Source organism: Mesoplodon bidens (assembly GCF_964165515.1).
Source record: "Mesoplodon bidens genome assembly, chromosome: 2".
NCBI classification, from domain to species: Eukaryota; Metazoa; Chordata; class Mammalia; order Artiodactyla; family Ziphiidae; genus Mesoplodon; species Mesoplodon bidens.
In genome coordinates this window covers 153998146-154018626 of record NC_138177.1, presented here as the reverse complement: position 1 = coordinate 154018626, position 20481 = coordinate 153998146, and the positions used below count along the sequence as shown (strand labels likewise).

At 41.1% G+C, this 20481-nt stretch overlaps 1 protein-coding gene across 4 annotated transcripts; it reads left to right on the top strand.

The window, feature by feature from the left end:
- The first annotated feature begins 6096 nt into the window (after window positions 1-6096).
- EXO5 (exonuclease 5) lies at window positions 6097-17462 on the top strand. 4 transcript variants are annotated; one of them, XM_081223223.1, is made up of 4 exons: window positions 6100-6485; window positions 7045-7214; window positions 7319-7375; window positions 12267-13756. In XM_081223223.1, the coding sequence occupies exon 4, from the start codon at window positions 12276-12278 to the stop codon at window positions 13386-13388; it is 1113 nt and encodes a 370-aa protein (XP_081079349.1). In that variant the 5' UTR covers window positions 6100-6485; window positions 7045-7214; window positions 7319-7375; window positions 12267-12275; the 3' UTR covers window positions 13389-13756. The 4 variants fall into 4 exon arrangements, 2 of the variants coding, with proteins under 2 accessions (XP_081079349.1, XP_081079350.1); XR_014014303.1 differs by lacking the exon at window positions 12267-13756 and adding an exon at window positions 17325-17462 and having other exon boundaries at window positions 6103-6485; XR_014014302.1 differs by lacking the exon at window positions 12267-13756 and adding an exon at window positions 17325-17462 and having other exon boundaries at window positions 6097-6485; window positions 7045-7375.
- Window positions 17463-20481: the final 3019 nt, after the last annotated feature.

Here is a 20481-nt window from a genome sequence, read left to right as displayed (position 1 = left end):
TTTTTGATGGGGAAAACTTTCACATGGTATAAACTTCAAAAGGTACAGTCAGTTGTGTAAGTGAAAAGACTTCTTCCTCCATCCCCCATCACAAAATTCTACTAGAGGCAACCATTTTTTATAACTAAGTTTTTTTTACACCCTTCCAGAGATCTTTCTGTTTAAATCCAAGAGAATACATATATACATTTCTTACCTTTTAAGCATAAATGGCAGCCCCCCATACAAACACATATTACTTTTATTACTTCACTGTATATCATGGAGGTCACTCCATATCAGTAAACAAAATGCCTCCTCATTCTTTTTTTATAGCTGATAGTATTCCATGGTTTGAATGTACTTTAGCTACTTCACTATAGGTGGATTTTTGAATTTCCAATCTTTTATTTATATGATGTTGCAATGAATAGTCTTGTGCATTTTTATTTCTCACAATGTGAGTACATGCATAGGGTAAATTCCTAGAACAGGAATTTCTGTGCTAAAGGGTATGCACATTTGTATGATGGATACTGCCAAATTGACCTTCATAGAGGTTGGACCAATTTATTTTCCCACCAGCAAGATACAGAACTGTGGGAACCATATCTGGTGCTGAAGCATCTCCTGAGCCAACAGCCCCATCATCCATTAAAGAAGTATCAGCTTCTCTCAATAACATAGCCTAGAAGTACCAGCCGAGCTGCCTCCCCATAAACAGCGGCACTTGCCATCCCTGGAGCCAGAGAGAAATCTGCATGTTATCAAATAGCAGCCAGATCCACCAAAGTCTCAGCTGCAGAAGGAGAAGACATCTCTCCACCAACTGTTACAGCCCCTGACTTCTGAGTCTGGAACTGTCTGATGAATTAGAGTTCCTTTAAAGAGACTGATCCACCTGCCTTAGCAAGTGTAATCTTGGCTGCAACCCCTTTGAAATGGAGGAAAACTGACAATGGAGTCAGGGTACTTAATATAGCAGGATATACCACGGCTGATGAACTGACCATACGTAGCATTTTACAGGATGGCTATGTTAGAGAGTTACAGTTCACATGTGAAAGGAGACAGAAACAAGGTAGGACACGACTTTCTAATTAATAAACATTAATTAATGAAGAGAGCATTAATTAATTAGTTGACATTGCTTATTATGTGTGAAAGCTGAGTGCCAAGGTCAGGACCACAGTAATTTTGTACATGTTCATTTTTCATTCTGGTAAAGTTTTATTAAAGTTTTAGTGATTCTGTGAAATGTTGATGGATTTCCCCTCATCTTCATCCCCACAGCCACTACTCAGTTATAAACCAAAGCCTGGCACTTAAGATCCTTCATTACATCTAGTGCTACCTTACAGCTTCCTCTTCCATTTACTTATCTCCTTCCCATATGGGCTCTGACTACACTCAAATATATTAGTTGAGAATCTTTAAGTTACAAGTAACAGAAATCAACTGAAGTTAGTTAAGTCTCAAAGAGAGGTGTTAATAGAGGGATGTTGGGGTATCTCATGGAATTCAGGGCAGCGATACATTATAACAGTGGTCTGAGACCAGGATCTGAAACGCTTTGGAAAACCCAGGCAGTTTTCTCTCCATCTCCGACCTCTGCTTCTTGTGTTTTCTTCATTCTGGCTTTTCTTTTTTGTTTTCAACACCTCGTTGCAAATCACAGTTACCATCAGCTTTAGATTTTACATATATTCAGTTTCCATCACTCAGAGAAAAACTGTCTTCTCTTTCTCATTTATCTCAAAATCATGGGGAAGCTCTCTTACTGGCCCAGCTAGGTCAGGTGCCCACTGCTAAACAAGTCAACTGTAGGCAGAGATCTCAGCTTCTGTGGGAACCATGTGGATGGTGTGGTGGTGAATGGGGCGGGAGTGGGGGTGGGCTGAAGGGACAGGAGAGCAAAAGAAAGGGTTACTGTTCATAGCATTCCAGATCCTACTCACTCTTCAATGCTGGCTCATCAGATCAGAACTTTAGGACTGGAAAGGATCTAGGAACTCACCTAATTGAAACCTCTCTCTTTATAGATGAAGAAATGGAGACTCCCCTTGGTTAATTACTCACATCTTTTCACCTAAGTCATATTTTTGAGCATTTTTTCCTCTAAGTTTGTTAGCCTGGCTTTCCAAACACTTGTCCTTAATGGCTGAACATAGCTGCTTTTCGCCATTGTAAGAGTTTTACTTCTCAGATCTATTGCCCCAAGGAGGTCTTTCATAAATTATGCTTCAGAGCCTACCCACTGGCTTTGCCTTTTATCAGTGCTTATTCATTCATTCGATTTATCCCACAGGCACTTCTCCTTCTGTTGGTTATGTGAATGTTCTTCCCCTGAACTGTGTCCTTAGACATAATTCTCTTCTCAAGCTAGACATTTTGTCTGATCTTGTTAACATCCCAACGCCTCTTACATCTACATCTATGTCTTACAAATCTCTCCTGAGTTCCAGGAGAAAACATTATGTTCAATATCCCACTGGATATCTCCACTTGGGTAACTCATAGTCACCTCAAAGTCAGTGTGTCCAAAACTCAACTCAGTTTTTTCAATAAAATCTGTATTCCTTAATCCAGGAAGTGGTATCACCACTCATCCAATTCTCCAGTTTAAACTTCTCCCTCTCATCCATCACATTTCCCAATCAATCACCAGGTCCTATCCATTGTTTAGGATCTCTTCAGTTTATATCCTCTGCTGTATTCCCATTGTCAGTACTTTAATCAGGCTCTTAGCATTTCCTAACTGCTTAAATAGATTCCCAAATATTTTTTCTATATCTAATCTGGACTCATCTCTCTATCGTCCCCACTGCTGCTAGAGTGGTCACACTAAAACATATAACTAATCAAATTATTGCTTGAAATCCCTCAATTGTTTCTTATAACTTGAAGCTAAATGTCAGATTCCTTAGTAGCATACTTGGTATAGAGCACTGCCTATTTTTCTAGTAGTGGCTCCCAAATTTCCCCCCAAGCGTACTTCTCTCCAGCCATAAACATCTTATGGTCCTCCAAATATTCCATGCTATTTCATGGCTTCTGGTGATCAACTATGCTATTTTTTTCCTCCTTCTGCCTAACTTCTTTGTTAGCTCCTACTCATCCTCCCAGATTTAGTTTGTGTCACATCTTCAGGGAATACTACACAAAATCTATGAAGTTTTGGATGAACAATTGAAGGCTTGGCTGAATTTATTAAATAAATATTTAGGCCTTATCCTACAGGATTTTTGACTAGAGAGTGATAGCAAGGGATTTTAATTTTATAAAATTACTCTGGAATCACTATGGAGGACCATGGCTCAACATGAAGCAATAGCCAGGGCTATTCAACTTCAATTTGCTTCACACTGTTGCTTGCTACACTTCCTTCTTTTCTTACCCTGGCTACCATGGGTTTGCACCTAAAAAAAAAAAAAATCATCAAATCCTTGCCTCAGGCTCTGTTTTCTTGAAGACTCTGGTTAAGACAAGCACACAGCCCCAGTTTGAGTAATCAGGGCCAATTGGACAATTTCTGGACTTATCTTTGAGGTATTAGGGAATGGACTTCCTTTTTTTCCACTGGACACAAATCTGGAAGACTGTGCCCTGGAAGCTACTGGCAGTGGAAGAGGAGGAAGACTACCTATAAATGCAAAAACACAGAGGAAACAGATCCAAGAAATGGAGAGAGAAAACTCAGTTCTGGTCTCACTGTTTGACATCTGGATCAAGCCTCACCTGAAGCTAGAGCTCCTGGGTTTTCAAACTGATAAATGAATAAACCCTAATTGATTCAAGAGTTCAAATGTCCTACATCTGAGGCTGCCTGTTTTAGCAGAAGCATGGCCCAGTCTTACATCCTTAACTCATTCCCAGCTCCCCCAACTTCCTAGCTTAGGGCTACCTTTTCTGGCTTTCTCCAACAAAGCAACGTCCTTTTCAATTACCAGAAACTGGTGTTTGGCTAAAGAGAGGCTGACCTTAATACTGGGAAGAGAAGATTCTCAAATACAGATTATCAGTGGGTTTCTCTTAAGCATATAAAAATTATGTCAATAATTGTTCTAGCACCTGTAAGGAACACAAACTTGAGCAAGATAAATTCCCTGCCCTTAGGTCTGATGCTCAAGAGCAGCACTGTCCAAGAGAAATATAATGTGAGCCACAACACAAATGCGAACCACATAAATAATTTAAAATTTTCTACCAGCCACATTAATACAATAAAAAGCAGTAAGTAAAATTTTAAAAATATATTCCATTTGATACAATATATCCAAATATTACTATTTCAACATGTAATCAATATAAAAGTTATTAGTGAGTTAACTTTTTTTTTTACTAAATCTTCAAAATACAATATTTTATAGTTACAGCAGATGTCATTTTGGACTAGTCACATTTCAAATGCTTAAGAGCCACATGTACCTAGTGGCTACTGTGTTGGACAGTGAAGCTCTCGAGAGCATTCATATAGACTTACTTTTATCATATAAACACTTGAATGGAAGACTGTAATCAGTGTGATTTAGAGGTACAAATTCTACCCTCTGAAAGAGTAAGGAAAGTAAGATGGAAAGAGGAAAACAGACAATTTGTATCTAACGGTATTTCCCATATTAGAGATATCCCTGGAGGTGGAGGAACTAAATCAAAGGCTTTTGTATACAGATGGACCTTAAATGCCCCGACTTCTTATGATAGCCTTTTGGGGAAAGGGTAACGTTTTCTGAAATTTGAGAATGAAAGCTTTGGGGAACATCGTCCTGCTATCTTGGAAATTTCTTTTCCCCACAGCATGATCATTTCTGAATCGCTTCTGCTTCACTCCACCAATCAGCATTGCCCCCTCAAACTCCGTTTGAAGATAACAGGTCCATGTGTGAGAGGGTTGAGGAGGCGCTTTCGTGCATTGGGAATTGCGTCCTGCTGAAGGAAAGTTATACTTGGGAGGAGGCAGAAACCTCCAACCTCAATACAGCAATGCCCACCCATATTTCACTTGATGTGTAAGATTTCCCTCAACTTTCATATTTCCAGGAACAAGGACGTTTTCCTACACAACCACAAAATCATTTTCACACTCAGGATATTGATAATTGATTGATACTATTATCTAATATATGTCGCACTTAAATTCCCCCAACTGACCCAAAATTTCCTTTGTAGTTTTCTTCTTATTTAACTTTTTTTTTTTTTTTTTGGCCGTGCTGCGCTGCTTGCGGAATCTTAGTTCCCTGACCAGCGATTGAACCCAGGCGAGGGCAGTGAAAGCACTGGACCACCAGGGAACTCCCAACATTTTTGTATTTTTTTTAAAGAAATTGGGGAATTCCCTGGCAGTCCAGTAGTTAGGACTCGCTTTCACTGCTGGTGCTGGGGTTCAGTCCCTGGTGGGAGAACTAAGATCCGCAAGCTGCGAGGCCCAAAACTAAGTAAGTAAATAGATAGATAAATAAATAAATAAATAAATAAATAAAATCTTTCCCTATTCTGAAGTCCAAAATGTATTTACGCTTTTAATCCTCCTGGAATTGATATTTGTGATGAAGTGAGACAAGGGGTCTCATTTTATATTTTTTTCATAAGGATACCCAATTGTCTCAGAACCTTCATTGAAAAGACCATCTTTTTTTCTCCATTGCTATGCGATACCACCTTTGTCACAAATCGTTTCCAAATATGTGATGACTGTTAAAAAAAAAAAAGCAATGATTGTCATAAAAGTCAGACTAGTGGTTTTCTCAGGAAGGAGGCATGGGAGTGTATTTGGGAATGGCACGACACTATTTTTGCTCTACATGATGACATGTCTGTTCAATAATTATTATACTTATCCCTCTATTTCAGAATATAATTGTGTTATATTTCCCAATAAAAGGGTTAATTAAAAAGTAAGCAAATAGAAAAAAGAAATACATTGATGAGACGAGCGTCAGCATCTTCGAAAAGTGAGTTCGTGGTTGTTCTCTCACTGGGAAAGTTGGTGCGAGGTGCAAAGAAAGGCGTACAGAACCCAAGGTGGCAAAGCGCAGACGCAGCGCTAACGGGCAGAGGCCAAGTGCACCGCGGAAAGGGACATGCCCAGACCTTTCTCCTACACTGGCTTGGCAGTAGCCGGGAGCCGCCAGGATGGGCGCTTCTTGGTCAGGTGACGGCGCAGTTCCGTCCCGAATGAACCCACACGCACAGCCAGCGGCCCACGAGGACGACCTCCGCAGAGGCGGATCCGCATCAGGACCCTCCTTCGCCCCGCAGCTAGCGGGATTCGCGTCTGAGCCGCAGACGCGCTAAGACTAAGCGGAGCAGCTGAGGCCTCCGGGAGGGGGCGGACCTTGAGCAGCCGCTGGGCATTCTGGGCCTGGTGTCCCGGAGGCTTTTGTGCGAAGCGCGAAACCAGAGGTCCTCTGCCTGACTTGCTCTTGCGCGTCCGGGGAAAGGGTCCGGGAGCGGTTCCGAGGCCGCGGCGGAGCCGGTGGAGTCCGGGGTTCCGAGGCATATCCCAGGTTAGGGGAAGGCCGGCGAATGCGGGTGGCGGGCTGAGGGGCTGCGTTTTGGAACTCAGGGATCTGTCCCCGTGGGTGCCGCGTCCCCCCAACCCCCTTTCTGGGTGGGAACGGCTCCGGGGCAGCGGCTTATCTCGTCTGCTCCTGTGGGTTCAGGACCTTTCGATCTTGGAAGACCCTGCTGTCGGCTGGGACCCCTTCCCAAGTCCAGCAGTCCTTTGCTCGCTCCTCCAGTACACTGTAGAGAGATGCTCAGTAAACTTTCGGGCATGCGTGGAACTCCCGGGGAGACAGTGGTTTTGGGGCCGGTGGGAAGGTCCCCGCTGAAGGCAGACTTTCTTGGAGCCCACAAGTCCGGGCTGCACAGAGCAAGTCAGGATGTTGAGCGTTGAGCGTGAAGGCAGAGGCAGTTCCGCAGGCAGCAGGAACCCATCAGAGGGGAAAAACATCTGATCTGAGGTCTCTGCCCGAGCTTCTGGGCCGAAGTTGGGGCTGGAAGAGGAAACTGCTCTCGGAGCTCCTGGGGGACCTTCGTTATTGCTCACCCTTTTACTTGCAGGGAGCAGGGATTGGATCAAGTAACGGCATCCAGGGTATGGACAAAACGAAGAAGTCACGGAGAGTTTGCCCTCGGAGCGAGGCAAGCTTTACGTAGGATCTGGGGTGGGCAACAGTCTGTGCAGAGTGGATCAGAGAGGAGGAAACGCCGCAATGTGAGGGACTGGTCAGGTGAGAAAGGACCAAAATTCTCTGTTCTAGCAAGGCCCAGAGTTGCTAATCTGGATTCTCCAATTGCAGACCTGGTCTTTCAGAGCTCTTTCCTCCTCCCCCAGCCTTGTCATTTCAGCATTTTGCCTTTCCTGTGAGGAGGAAGATCAGCCAAATCCCAGGTGAGTAGAAGTTTCTTCTCTCCTAAAATGTAATTTGTCAGAGGGCATAGGGGTACTATCTCATCTCTCCCTTGAGAAGGAGAAGGAGATCCCCATTTGTTGAGTGCCAGTGTGTACTTTGCCATCACTCAGTTGTTTGGGTAGCTGAGTATGGCTGGAAGGAGTACTCTAATTTTAAAGATGTGTCAGTAGCCTCAGGAAAACTGCAAACTTGGCCAAGAATACTCATAAGGCAAGTAGCCTACTAAATACTATTGACCTACTCAGGTTCAGAATCCGGATCTGTAGGACCCCCAGACTCTTGACAGCATGCTGGTGTTTCCCAAACATCTCATTCACTTACCACCTATTTCTACCATACCTATGTACCACATGTATTGTTAGTCTCATAGTTTTAATTTTTTACTTACATTTATTTAAAAAATCAAACTTGTGCTTAGAAACACTACATATGAAATTATGCGTTTGAAGAACACTCTAAGCTTTATATTTATTCTAAGATGTTGATCCATGTACCATGTAAAATCATCTCCTGTCAAAAAGATACAAACTGAATTTTGGGACAAAGTGCACTGCATCATGCCCTTGCCTGGATTTTTTCTGCATAGGAAAGTCCAAGCAGCACATTGAGTCTAAATTGTCCATCTCCAGTGTATTGTTTTTTCCTTTTAGGTAAATAATTCCACAAAGAATGCTCTCCTTTTGTGTCTTCTTCTTTTTTTTTTTTTAAATATAAATTTATTTATTTATTTATTTTTGGCTGTGTTGGGTCATGTTGCTGCACACAGGCTTTCTCTAGTTGTGATGAGCGGGGCTACTCTTTGTTGCAGTGCATGGGCTTCTCATTGCGGTGGCTTCTCTTGTTGCAGAGCACAGGCTCTAGGTGTGCGGGCTTCAGTAGATGCAGCCTGTGAGCTCAGTAGTTGTGGCTCGTGGGCTCTAGAGTGCAGGCTTAGTAGTTGTGGTGCATGGGCTTAGTTGCTCAACGGCATGTGGGATCTTCCTGGACCACGGCTCGAACCCATGTCCCTTGCATTGGCAGGGGGATTCTTCACCACTGCGCCACCAGGGAAGTCCCTTGTGTCTTCTTTACAAACATTTCACTTACCTGTTAAGAGCTACCCTGTTTTGAGTGTTGTATGTAAAACAAGTAGGAAGTCCATACATTTCAGGGGCTTATGCTCTCTTTGGGGAGTTAATAGATACATATGAAATAATTGAAACCAGTACTGTCCAATAGAACTTTGTGTGACAGGGAAGTGTTCTATACCTGTGCCTTATAATGTGGTACCCACCAACCACATGTAGCTACTGAGCACTTGAAATGTGCCTAATTTTATTTAATTTTAATTAAATTTAAATAGCTGCATGTGACTGGTGGCTACATATTGGATAGCCCAGGACTGGGTATTTGAAGTAAACTATTTTCAAGGTCAGTCGATTTGGATTTAGTGCCCTCCCCTGCAGAGGGATGGGGGTAGGGGGCAACCCGAAGTATATGTGTTAATTGCCATTTAACTTTTGTTTCTTGGTGGAGGGTAAAGATTCTCTCCCAGTTTCAGGGACTTCATAGTCCAAATAGCATTACTCATTTTGTATAAATTTATTTATTTATTTATTTTTGGCTGCCTTGGGTCTTCGTTGCTGCGCACGGGCTTTCTCTAGTTGTGGTGCGTGGGCTTCTCATTGCAGTGGCTTCTCTTGTTGCAGAGCACGAGCTCTAGGCGCATGGCCTTCAGTAATTGTGGCACGTGGGCTCAGTAGTGGTTCGCGGGCTCTAGAGAGCAAGCTCAGTAGTTGTGGCCCATGGGCTTAGTTACTCCGCGGCATGTGGGATCTTCCCGGACCAGGGCTCGAACCCGTGTCCCCTGAATTGGCAGGCGGATTCTTAACCACTGCGCCATCAGGGAAGTCCAACATTACTTATTTTGAAAGTATCATCAGCTAAGGCACATTTATAGTTTAAGACACTTGTGCAACGTGCAGCTTCTGTGTTTTATTACTGTTGAAATATCCTATAAAGCAATAACTTTATAGGATATACCCAGAAGTCTTAGCATCATATTACTTTGGTTCATTGCAAATAACTTGTTTTCCAGCTATCTGTGTTTTCCTTCATTAGGGACATTTAGACTATTTAAAAATTAGTTAAGTACAATGATAACTAATATTAATACCATTTTCAAGGTATCAGTTGTTTTTAAGTTTTTAACATGGGACTTGGTACATACTGCTCTTTCATTGCTCCTTAGAGTAGCAAGGAGGAAGCTTCGCTCATAGTTTTTACCTCAATCAGCTTAAATTCTGTGTCAAGTTATTTTCCTGTCACCCAAAGTCAAAATACTAGTGGGCTGCTCATACCTTGTTTTGTTTTGTTTTGTTTTGTTTTGTTTTGTTTTGTATGCAGGGTTAGATATGTGAAGTAAGAAGGAAGGCTTAAAAAGAGTATCTTCACAAAATAATTTGCCTAGTTTCTTTTTTTTTTTTTGCGGTACACGGGCCTCTCCCATTGCAGAGCACAGGCTTCAGACGCGCAGGCTCAGTGGCCATGGCTCACGGACCCAGCCGCTCTGTGGCATGTGGGATCTTCCCGGACCGGGGCACGAACCTGTGTCCCCTGCATGGGCAGGTGGACTCTCAACCACTGCGCCACCAGGGAAGCCCTCGTTTTTTTTTTAGTATTTTAATTTTATTGGAGTGTAGTTTTTTTTTTTTTACATTTATTTATTTATTTGGTTGCGCTGGGTCTTAGTTGCAGCAGGTGGGCTCCTTAGCTGTGGCTTACCAGCTCCTTAGTTGTGGCATACAAACTCTTAGTTGCAGCATGCATATGGGATCTAGTTTCCTGACCAGGGATTGAACCCAGGCCCCCTGCATTGGGAGCACGGAGTCTTAACCACTGCACCATCAGGGAAGTCCCTTTATTGGAGTATAGCTGATTTACAATGTTGTGTTAGTTTCAGGTGTACGGTAAAGTAATTCATATACATATACATACATTCATTCTTTTTTAGATTCTTTTTTCATATAGGTTATCACAGAATATTGGGTAGAGCTCCCTGTGCTATACAGTAGGTCCTTGTTGGTTATCTAAATATCTTATATATAGTAGTGTACATGTGCTCACCCCAAGCTCCTGATTTATCCCTCCCTCCTATTATTTTTTTTTTTTCTGACCAGGGATTGAACCTGGCCCACGGTAGTGAAAGCCCGGAGTCCTAACTGCTAGGCCACCAGGGAACTCCCCTAGTTTCTTAAGATTAAAAATACTTGAGAGACAAAACAATCAAACATAATGTATGGTCTTTGTTTCCTGGTTTAATGAAAAGCTATCCAAATGTTTTTTAGGGCAGCTGAGGAAATTTGAATATGGACTGGAGTATTAGGGAATTATTAATTTTGGTAGATATGATAATATTGTAGTTAATATAGGAGGCTTCTTTGGAAATGTATGTGAAGCATTTGTATTTGAAGCATGATGATTTCTGTAATTTATTTTTAAATAGTTAGGCTAAAAAAAAACACCTGAAAGAAGCAAACACAGCAACGTGTCAACAGTTATTTATCTAGATTGTGTTCATTGTTCTATTCTGTCTCCTGTGCTTGTGAAATTGTTTGCTGTAAAAAGGGAGAGTATTTGTCCCTCAGTAGAGTAGTGAGATATTGGGTGTGAAGCACTTGGCTCAGTGTCTAGCATGCAATAACTGTGCAATAAATATTCACTATTATTTATAGCAAAATACAGTAATATTTTAAGAGTTTTCACTCACATATTTTCCATCATAAGCTAATTTCTTGAGGAGGGAGAAAATAAACTTAGTGGGAAACACCAATTTCTATAGTGTTAGGAGGAATTTACACAGTCAGTAAAGGTAAAGTAAAACCCACCAAGAGCTTTTTCTTCTTGTCATTTTCTTAATACATCTCAAACACAAAAAACAACTGATTTCCACATGTTGCTGTGAATATCCTCTCTCGTTACTTCATGCTATTACTTCATGAGTAGATCTGTTTGTATTCATCTGTAGTTAGTCTTTGAATTTTGCCGCACTACGTTTCTGAGAACTACATTTATTTATTTATTTATTTATTTATTTATTTATTTTATTTTTTTGCGGTACACGGGCCTCTCACTGTTGTGGCCTCTCCCGTTGCGGAGCACAGGCTCCGGACGCGCAGGCTCAGCGGCCATGGCTCACGGGCCCAGCCGCCCCGTGGCACGTGGGATCTTCGCGGACTGGAGCACGAACCCGTGTCCCCTGCATTGGCAGGCGGACTCCCAACCACTGCGCCACCAGGGAAGCCCGAGAACTACATTTAAAAACAGTCATTGTAGAGCTGATTTTTCTCAAGGAACAGTTTGTTATTGAGATTTATTTTCCTAGTCAAGGACTTTGTATCAAAAGAATTGTAGAAGTGGCCCATGGTAAACTGGCAAACATTGCTCCAACATTTACACTGATCTACATTCACTTAAAAAATGAAATAATGTCCCAAGTCAGTAGAATTTTGAAGGAAAAAAGGCAAACCTCAACTTTCCTTTTAAATAAAGAAACTGAGGACAAAGTAGGTGATTTGCTTAAAGTCACATATGCTATGTTAGTACCAGATTCAGTAATAAAACTTAAGTTTTATTTTGCCCTTAAAAATTTTTGCCAAGTATTCATATATGGATGATACAATGAGTCTTACTGTTGTAAATTGTACCCGTAGTACAACTCTATAGCATTACTAATTGGTCATAAATAAATAAGCATCTTTAAAGACTGTATATAAATAATTAGTCGTGATTCTTTTTTACCTCATTGGAATTTGAAAGTGCTTTTGAGAAATTTTTCATTTGGGTAATGCATTTCTTTAACATGTTACGCACGGCCTTTGCCCAATCCAGAGCTGTGCCATGGCAGAGACTAGGGAAGAGGAGACGGTGTCAGCAGAGGCCTCAGGGTTCTCAGACATGAGTGACTCAGAGTTTCTGGACCTGGAGGATACACAAGAGTCAAGTACTTCACCTAACAAGCCTGGCCCTTCTTCTGAACTCCCTGGGAAGGATGGCGAGCTCATAAGCTTACCAAAGTGGAAAAGAGGATTGGATGTCTTGTCACCTATGGAACGATTCCATCTTAAATATTTGTATGTCACTGACCTGTCTACTCAGAACTGGTGTGAACAGCAAATGGTATATGGGAAGGAGCTTCCTGGTTTCTTGACACCTGAGAAGTCAGCTGTTTTGGACACTGGTGCCAGCATCCACCTAGCTAGAGAACTAGAAGTTCATGATCTTGTGACTCTCCCCATCACCTCTAAAGAAGATGCTTGGGCAATTAAGTTTCTGAACATATTATCAATGATTCCTACCCTGCAGTCAGAAGGGCGCATCAGAGAGTTTCCAGTGTTTGGAGAAGTGGAGGGTGTGCTTCTTGTTGGAGTGATTGATGAGCTGCACTATACAGCCAGGGGGGAACTGGAACTGGCTGAACTCAAGACACGCAGGCACCCTGTGCTCCCTCCGGATGCTCAGAGAAAAAAAGACTGTTTTCAGGTCAGCCTGTACAAATACATCTTTGATGCCATGGTACAAGGGAAAGTGACCACTGCTAGCCTAAGCCACCACACAAAATTGCATCCAGAAAAGCCACTGGGACCTTCAGTGCTGAGGCATGCCCGGCAGGGAGGCTTCTCTGTGAAGTCCTTGGGTGACCTCATGGAGCTGGTCTTCTTGTCTCTAACACTGTCTGACCTCCCAGTTATTGATATCCTGAAGATTGAGTATATCCACCAAGAGACTGCCACTGTGCTGGGTACAGAGATAGTGGCCTTTGAAGAGACGGAGGTGAGAAACAAAGTGCAGCACTATATGGCCTACTGGATGGGCCACCGAGAGCCTCAAGGGGTTGATGTGGAGGAGGCTTGGAAATGCCGGACATGCAACTATGCAGATATCTGTGAGTGGAGGAAGAATGGTGGGTTGCCCAACTCCATGCTAGAGCCGCAAGCCAAAAAAGCCAAATGAACGGAAGGTAGACTTTCAGGAACTTTGATCTTTCCTGCTCCTAATGTACTCAGCAGAGTGAAAGAGGACTAGTCTCTGAGCTTGACTTCCATGAAGAGTGTTCTTATTTTGGTTCTTTTCATATTTCCTCAGCCTCTTACCACACAAATCCAGGACCAAGGCTCAGGGAGAGATCTGGGATTATACTGTCCCTGGAGCTTCGCCATAGATTGCCAAGAAGACAGATGCTTATCATGGCTGGAGCAAGGTATCCTTCAGCAATCATTGCTTTCCTAAGAAGATTCTTCAGTTTCTTTTAAGTCTCTTCCCTATTTTTTCTCAATCAGGGTTTCTACATTTTATATAATGAAATAAAATGAAACACTGTCCAGGTTGGTTGAACTGGTTTTTTTCATAATCTCAGCCCTTCAAAGAGGACCACCAGAATAGTTTGTGTGCATGTTATTCCAAGCCTTTAAGTACATACATAAACATATTTCTGAAGTAGTGGAATGAGCAGAGCAGGAATTTAAAAGAAGCCTAATACATATGCCCAAAGAAATAAGGAAAAATGAAGCAGGAACAGGAAGTCATAAAAAATGAAAATAGTACATATGATATTAATATTTACAAAAGAATGAATACATGAGTGGAAGCTTGTATTACCTTCAACCCCAGAGGTACCCATCATCTCCTACTCTAAGACCAGAGCATAAGTGATGCCCTGGAATTAGACAGACCTGGACTGTATTCTTTACTAGCTTGGGACCTTGGGAAAGTTTCTAAGCCTTTTCTGAGCCTCAGTTTTCCAATATGGAAAATGGAGTGATGGTAATTATACTCACCTCATAGAGTTATTATGAGGATTAAATGAGATGATGCATGCAAAGAGCTTAGGACAGTACTCAACACAGCAGAATTATTCGATGATTCAGTATATGGATGGTGCTGCTGCTACTGCTGCTGCTGCTGCTGATAATAATGAAGATAATGTTGATGATAGTGTAAGTTGTTTCTAGTCCTTTGCTTCATTCATCTCTGTTTTTCCATTGAGCAACATTCTCAAATATTTTGGTCTCAGATCCTTTGCATGCTTAAAAATTATTGACGATACCAAAGACATATTGTTTATGTTGGTTTTATCAATGATATTTACTGTAGGTCAAAACTGAGACTCTAGGGCTTCCCTGGTGGCGCAGTGGTTGTGAGTCCGCCTGCCGATGCAGGGGACACGGGTTCGTGCCCCGGTCTGGGAAGATCCCACATGCTGCGGAGCAGCTAGGCCCATGAGCCATGGCCGCTGAGCCTGCGCGTCCGGAGCCTGGGCTCCGCAACGGGAGAGACCACAGCAGTGAGAGGCCCGCGTACCACAATAAACAAACAAACAAACAAAAAAACCCATAATACATTAAGTAACATGTGACATTCACACACTGTACAATCCAGCAGTACCATTCCTGAGTATACGCTAAGAGAAACTCTTATACATGTACAACAGGGAATATTAACAAGAGCTTTGTAACACTTTCACACTAGCAAAACCTAAACCTAGAAGCTGCCTAGGTGCATATCATTGGAAGAGTAGGATGATGTGGTACGGCAGCCAAAACACATGAGCTACAATGACATGCAACCATGTGGATGAAAATTAGCACACAGTATTAAGTGAAAAAGTAAGTCCCCAAAGGTTACATATGGCATGATATTCTGTTTATAAAGTGAAAAACAACAAAGTAAAAACATTTTAAGATATTTAAAGATAATGAAGAGGAATCTCAGTGCATCTTAGAGGAATCTCAGTGGAGCCCTTAACTGCAGGCATCTCCAACAAGACCAGAGGAAAGAATGATATGGACATCACCTGGAAGGAGTAGGCTTATTTACGGACACACTCCTGGAGAATTTGCAGAAGTAGATAGAAGGAGAGGAGTTGGCAGGGGTGGGGTTTCTATACTAACTAGAAGGCCAAGAGCCAGCAGAACACGGTGAATATTGTTAGCATAGCTGCATGTTATACCTGAACTGGTAAAACCTGGACATTTATAGGAGTTACAGTAGGCTACCTCTGGAGGCCTTCTGAGCTACACATACTCTTTTCTTATTGGAGAGTGGGAATCTTGTAATAACTCTTCCCATTTACTGAGGGAGTATTCTGTCCCAGGCACTGTGCTAAGCACTTTTTATGACTAAATCTATGTATCCATTACTATCCCTGATGAGGGAACCGAAGCTTAGAAGGGTTATAAAACTTGCCCAAGGTCACACAGTTTGAAAGTGGTTGACTCCAGCCTAGATTGTCTGACTGCGGTGCTTATGCTCTTAACTATTACACTATAAATTTTTCTTGCTGTGTTAAGCTGCCTACACTGTACATCATTATAGGCCCTAAGAAGTTTGGACTCAAATTTGGGGCATGGTAAACTGAACCTTATGAGATAAATAGTATTAAGCTAATAGTCTTCAAAAAAAGAACTTGCTCAGGCCTCTGTAGCATCATCTTAGTTATATTAGAATCTTTAAGAAGAGGAAAAAGAGAAAATCAGTTGGTTTTAGACAGTGACTAATTTAATAGAATTTAGTCAGAATTCTGTAATTCCTTGAGCTCTCAAATACTTATTTTATTTTTTTAATTTGGCCATGACACAGCCCATTTATTTATTTATTTATTTATTATTTTAAAAAATTTTATTTATTTTTGGCTGTGTTGGGTCTTTGTTGCTGCGCACTGGCTTTTTCCTAGTTGTGGCGAGCGGGGGCTACTCTTCGTTGCGGAGTGTGGGCTTCTCATTGCCGTGGCTTCTCTCACTGCGGAGCAAGGGCTCTAGGCGTGCGGGCTTCAGCAGTTGCAGCACGCGGGCTTAGTAGTTGTGGCATGCGGGCTCTACGGTGCATGGGCTTCAGTAGTTGTGGCGCGCTGGCTTTAGAGTGCAGGCTCAGTAGTTGTGGCACACGGGCTTAGTTGCTCCTTGGTATGTGGGATCTTCCCGGAACAGGGATCGAACCTGTGTCTCCTGCGTTGGCAGGCAGATTCTTAACCATTGCACCACCAGAGAAGTCCACAAATCCTTATTTTAAATTAACACCTTTTGGTCATCACTTTATGGTTTCTCACAGAGTAGTTGAGGCATCTGTAGTTGGGGTCACCCCAGGATCACTGATGCTGTTCTCTACAAGAGATGCTTCCCTGGTTTGCAGCTGCCGCATATCTCATAATGTCATCTCTCCCATGTATGTATCATACAGTATGATGTGATATAAAGTTGATACGGTTCTTCAAGATATTTTTATGGATGTATCAACGTATATTTATATGAACTCTGCTGAGGTGTCTGACTCCAAATTATGAACCTCTTGGATGTTTGTTCAGTGAGTGGGTAAATGAAAAGAGATGTCACAATGAAGCTATTTCTTGATTTTAAAAAAAGCAAAAAAACTTGCTTCTTGGGCCAGAGGATGGGTTAAGTACCTAAATTAGGATTAGGTCCAACTGTTCATAATAGAAATTGCCAAAACAATAGTGGTTAAACAAAATAGAAATGGATTTCTTTCATGAAAAAGAACCCTAGATATAGTTAGTCTAGGTCATGATGTCCGGAGCCCAAGTTCCTTCTCTCTTGTTTCTCTAAAACCAATAAGTGTCTTCCTACTTCATAGTCCAAAATGGCTGCCCAAACTCTAGTCACCTATACACATTCAGCATAAAGCTGAAATAGGAAAAGGGTATTATTTTAAGGACACTTCATAAATTTGCAGCACTGACATCCCACTGGCCAAAATTTGGTCACTACAAGGGAGGTTGGGATATGTAATTTTTATTCTGGGGAAGCATATGTGCAGACAAAAATTGGAGAGTCTATGAACTGCAAAAACCAGAGAATGGATATTGAGTGACAGCTTGCCATCTCAGCCACACTGACATTTTTCAGTAACAGAGCTTGCACTTTTTGCCTTGCTAAGGACCCAACACTCTTGGAGGAAAAGAGGAAGATGTGAACATGACACCTCCACCATCCATCTTCAGAAATTTTCATCTTCCCCAGCTGAAATTACTCCCTATCCATTAAACATGAGCTCCCCATTCCTCCCTCCCTTCATCTCCTGGCAGTCACTATACTACTTCCTGTCTCTATGAGTCTGACCACTCTAGGTGCCTCAGATAAGTGGAATCATACAGTATTTGTCCTTTTGTGACTGGCTTATTTCACTTAGCTTAACATCTTCAAGTTACATCCATGTTATAGCCTGTGTCAGAATCTCCTTCCTTTTTAAGACTGAATAATATTCTATTGTGTCAATATCTTTTAAAAGTGAGTGGGAGCCGCAGAGCACAGGGAGATCAGCTCGGTGCTTTGTGACCGCCTGGAGGGGTGGGATGGGGAGGGTGGGAGGGAGGGAGATGCATGAGGGAAGGGATGTGGGAACAGATGTATATGTATGACTGATTCACTTTGTTATAAAGCAGAAACTAATTAAAAAAATGAATAAATAAACTTAAAAAAAAAAAAAAAAAAAAAAAGTGAGTGGGAGCAAAGTATTCCAGAGGAGGAGCTGACTTGGTAAAAGTTCATGTGTTGCAGAATGATTTATCTCAGGTGGATCTGAAATTGGATCTATTGTAGTGGTGTCACGATCCACCAGGTTGTATCAGATCCTCAAAGGTGGAAGCAAAAAATGCAGAGTGGTCCTGCTGGCATGGCAGAAAGAAGGGGCTCCAAGCCCTGGAGGTCTGGATGAAGTGAAAAAGGAGCTGTATTGAATTCCAGGTCAGTATCCTAGGAATATTGATTAGGCCCATAAGCAGAATCTGTGCCTGTGGACCGCAAGTAAGCTAAGAATCGTTATCCTAGCCTCGGTTTCTCCAGTTACACTGAACTTCACTTCTGCTGTCCTTCAGTAATGTCTCCAATAAACACAACATTCATTGGATATCTTTATTGAGAGCATCTTCTTCCAGTCTGTGGCTTACCTTTTTATTCTGTCATGGTATCTTTTGATGAGTAAAATTTTACTGAAGACCAGTTTCAGTGTTTCATTAGTGCTTTTTTGTATCTCATTTAAGATATATTTTCCTACTTCAACACACCTTGTTTCTTTTACTTATCAATTTATTTTGGAGTTGTTTCATATTAGTATTTATAGTTTATCTCCTTCCTTTCAGCGGCCGCAAAGAATTCCATTGTAAAGATATAATACTACTGTTTATCTAATCAGTCCTCTATTTACATCCACTTAGGCTATTTCCTATCTTTTCCTACTACAAACACTATAATAATATATAAAGTAGAAAGTAAATGTTGCTCTCACATATACACCTATTAATCCTGAATCCCAAAATAACTATCGATTGGAAGTTGATAAGGTTCTTCAAGATATTTTTATGGATGTATCAACATATATTTAAATATAAAACAAATATGTGTATATTGGGGTGTATGTGATTAGACACAAAAAATCCTCTATAACATGCTTGTTTCAGTCAAGTTTTATCATGGATAGTGTCATATCTGGATAATTCATGGATAGTGTCGTATCTGGGTAATACAGTATTTCACTGGATAGGTGTAATATAATTCATCACTCAATTATCCCTTCCCAGTGGGCACATACAGGGATAGATATAGACAAATAAATGCACAGCCTATATATAAACATTGATATTGTAAATATTTTTCTGATTTTCCTCCTTATTCCAAGGCCTAGAAATTTTGGGATATAAGGCTGCACAATTAAAATATATCTGGACAACATTGTAAATCAACTATACTTCAATTTAAAATAAATAAATAAATAAATAAGATCCACATTGCCCTGCAATATTATACCGTTTAGACTTCAGGATTCCCCAGAGCAAGGCTCTTTTGTATGTATCATTATATTATCATCATATGACATAATATAATAACTCAAATTATTTGTGAGAAAGAAGTACATAAAAGTGTATATTCTTCCACACCCAAACACTAGTATTATAATTCTTTTTAAATGATGCCAATCTGAGATAATTGATATCTTAGCCTTAATATTTTATTTATTTATTTACTTACTTACTTATTTATTTTTGGCTGCATTGGGTCTTCGTTGCTGCGCACGGGCTTTCTCTAGTTGTGGCGAGCAGGGGCTACTCTTGGTTGCGGTACATGGGCTTCTCACTGCGGTGGCTTCTCTTGTTGAGGAGCATGGGCTCTAAGCTTGCAGGCTTCAGTACTTGTGGTGCACAGGCTTAGTTGCTCCGTGGCATGTGGGATCGGATCAGGGCTCGAACCCGTGTCCCCTGCATTGATATTGTAAATATTTTTCTGAAGGTGGATTCTTAACCACTGTGCCACCAGGGAAGTCCAGCCTTAATATTTTAATTTGCACTACTCAGATAATCTAGGAAGATGAGTATCTGTCCTTTATTTGTTGATAATTTGTACTTCTTTTATGAATTGCTCATATTCACTGCCCATTTTCTTTCTTTTTTTTTTTTGGCCACCCTGCATGGCATGCGGGATCTTAGTTCCCCGACCAGGTATGGAACCCGTGCCTGCTGCAGTGGAAGTGCAGAGTCCTAACCACTGGACCGCAAGGGAAGTCTACTGCCCCTTTTTTTTTTTCACTGCCCATTTTTAAAGGAGATTTTAGTCTTTTTAAATGATTCTTAAAATCCAGTTTATTGCATGTCTAAATTTCCTTTATGGTGGATTTTTCTGATTAAATAATACATGTTCATTATTTAAAAATCCAAAAAAATACATTAAAATGTAAGGAAGAAAGTACTCTCTTTAAAGTTTTTCAACTGTTATTTCTTTGGTTATTGCTTCTCTGTCTTATTTTCTCTTTATGGAATACTTTTATGTGTATTTCTATTATATATACTTTCTATGTCTCCTAATTTTTTCTTATTGTTTTATTCTCTTTGTCATTTTCTCTTAATACTGAGAAAATTGTTTGTTCTGGTCTTCAACTTCTTCAACTTAGAAAATATTTCTTTGAGTATTATCTCTCTATTCTCTTGTCTCCTTCTGAACTACTTTGATATGTACACTAAATTTCCTTGACCTGCCTTCTATATCTGTTATCTTTCTCTCTTATTTTACTCTTTTTATTTTTTATCTTTACATTCTAAGAATTC

What these genes read in the sequence shown, in the direction of transcription:
- EXO5 (XM_081223224.1), top strand. Translation starts at nt 12,276, where the DNA reads ATGGCAGAGACTAGGGAAGAGGAGACGGTGTCAGCAGAGGCCTCAGGG.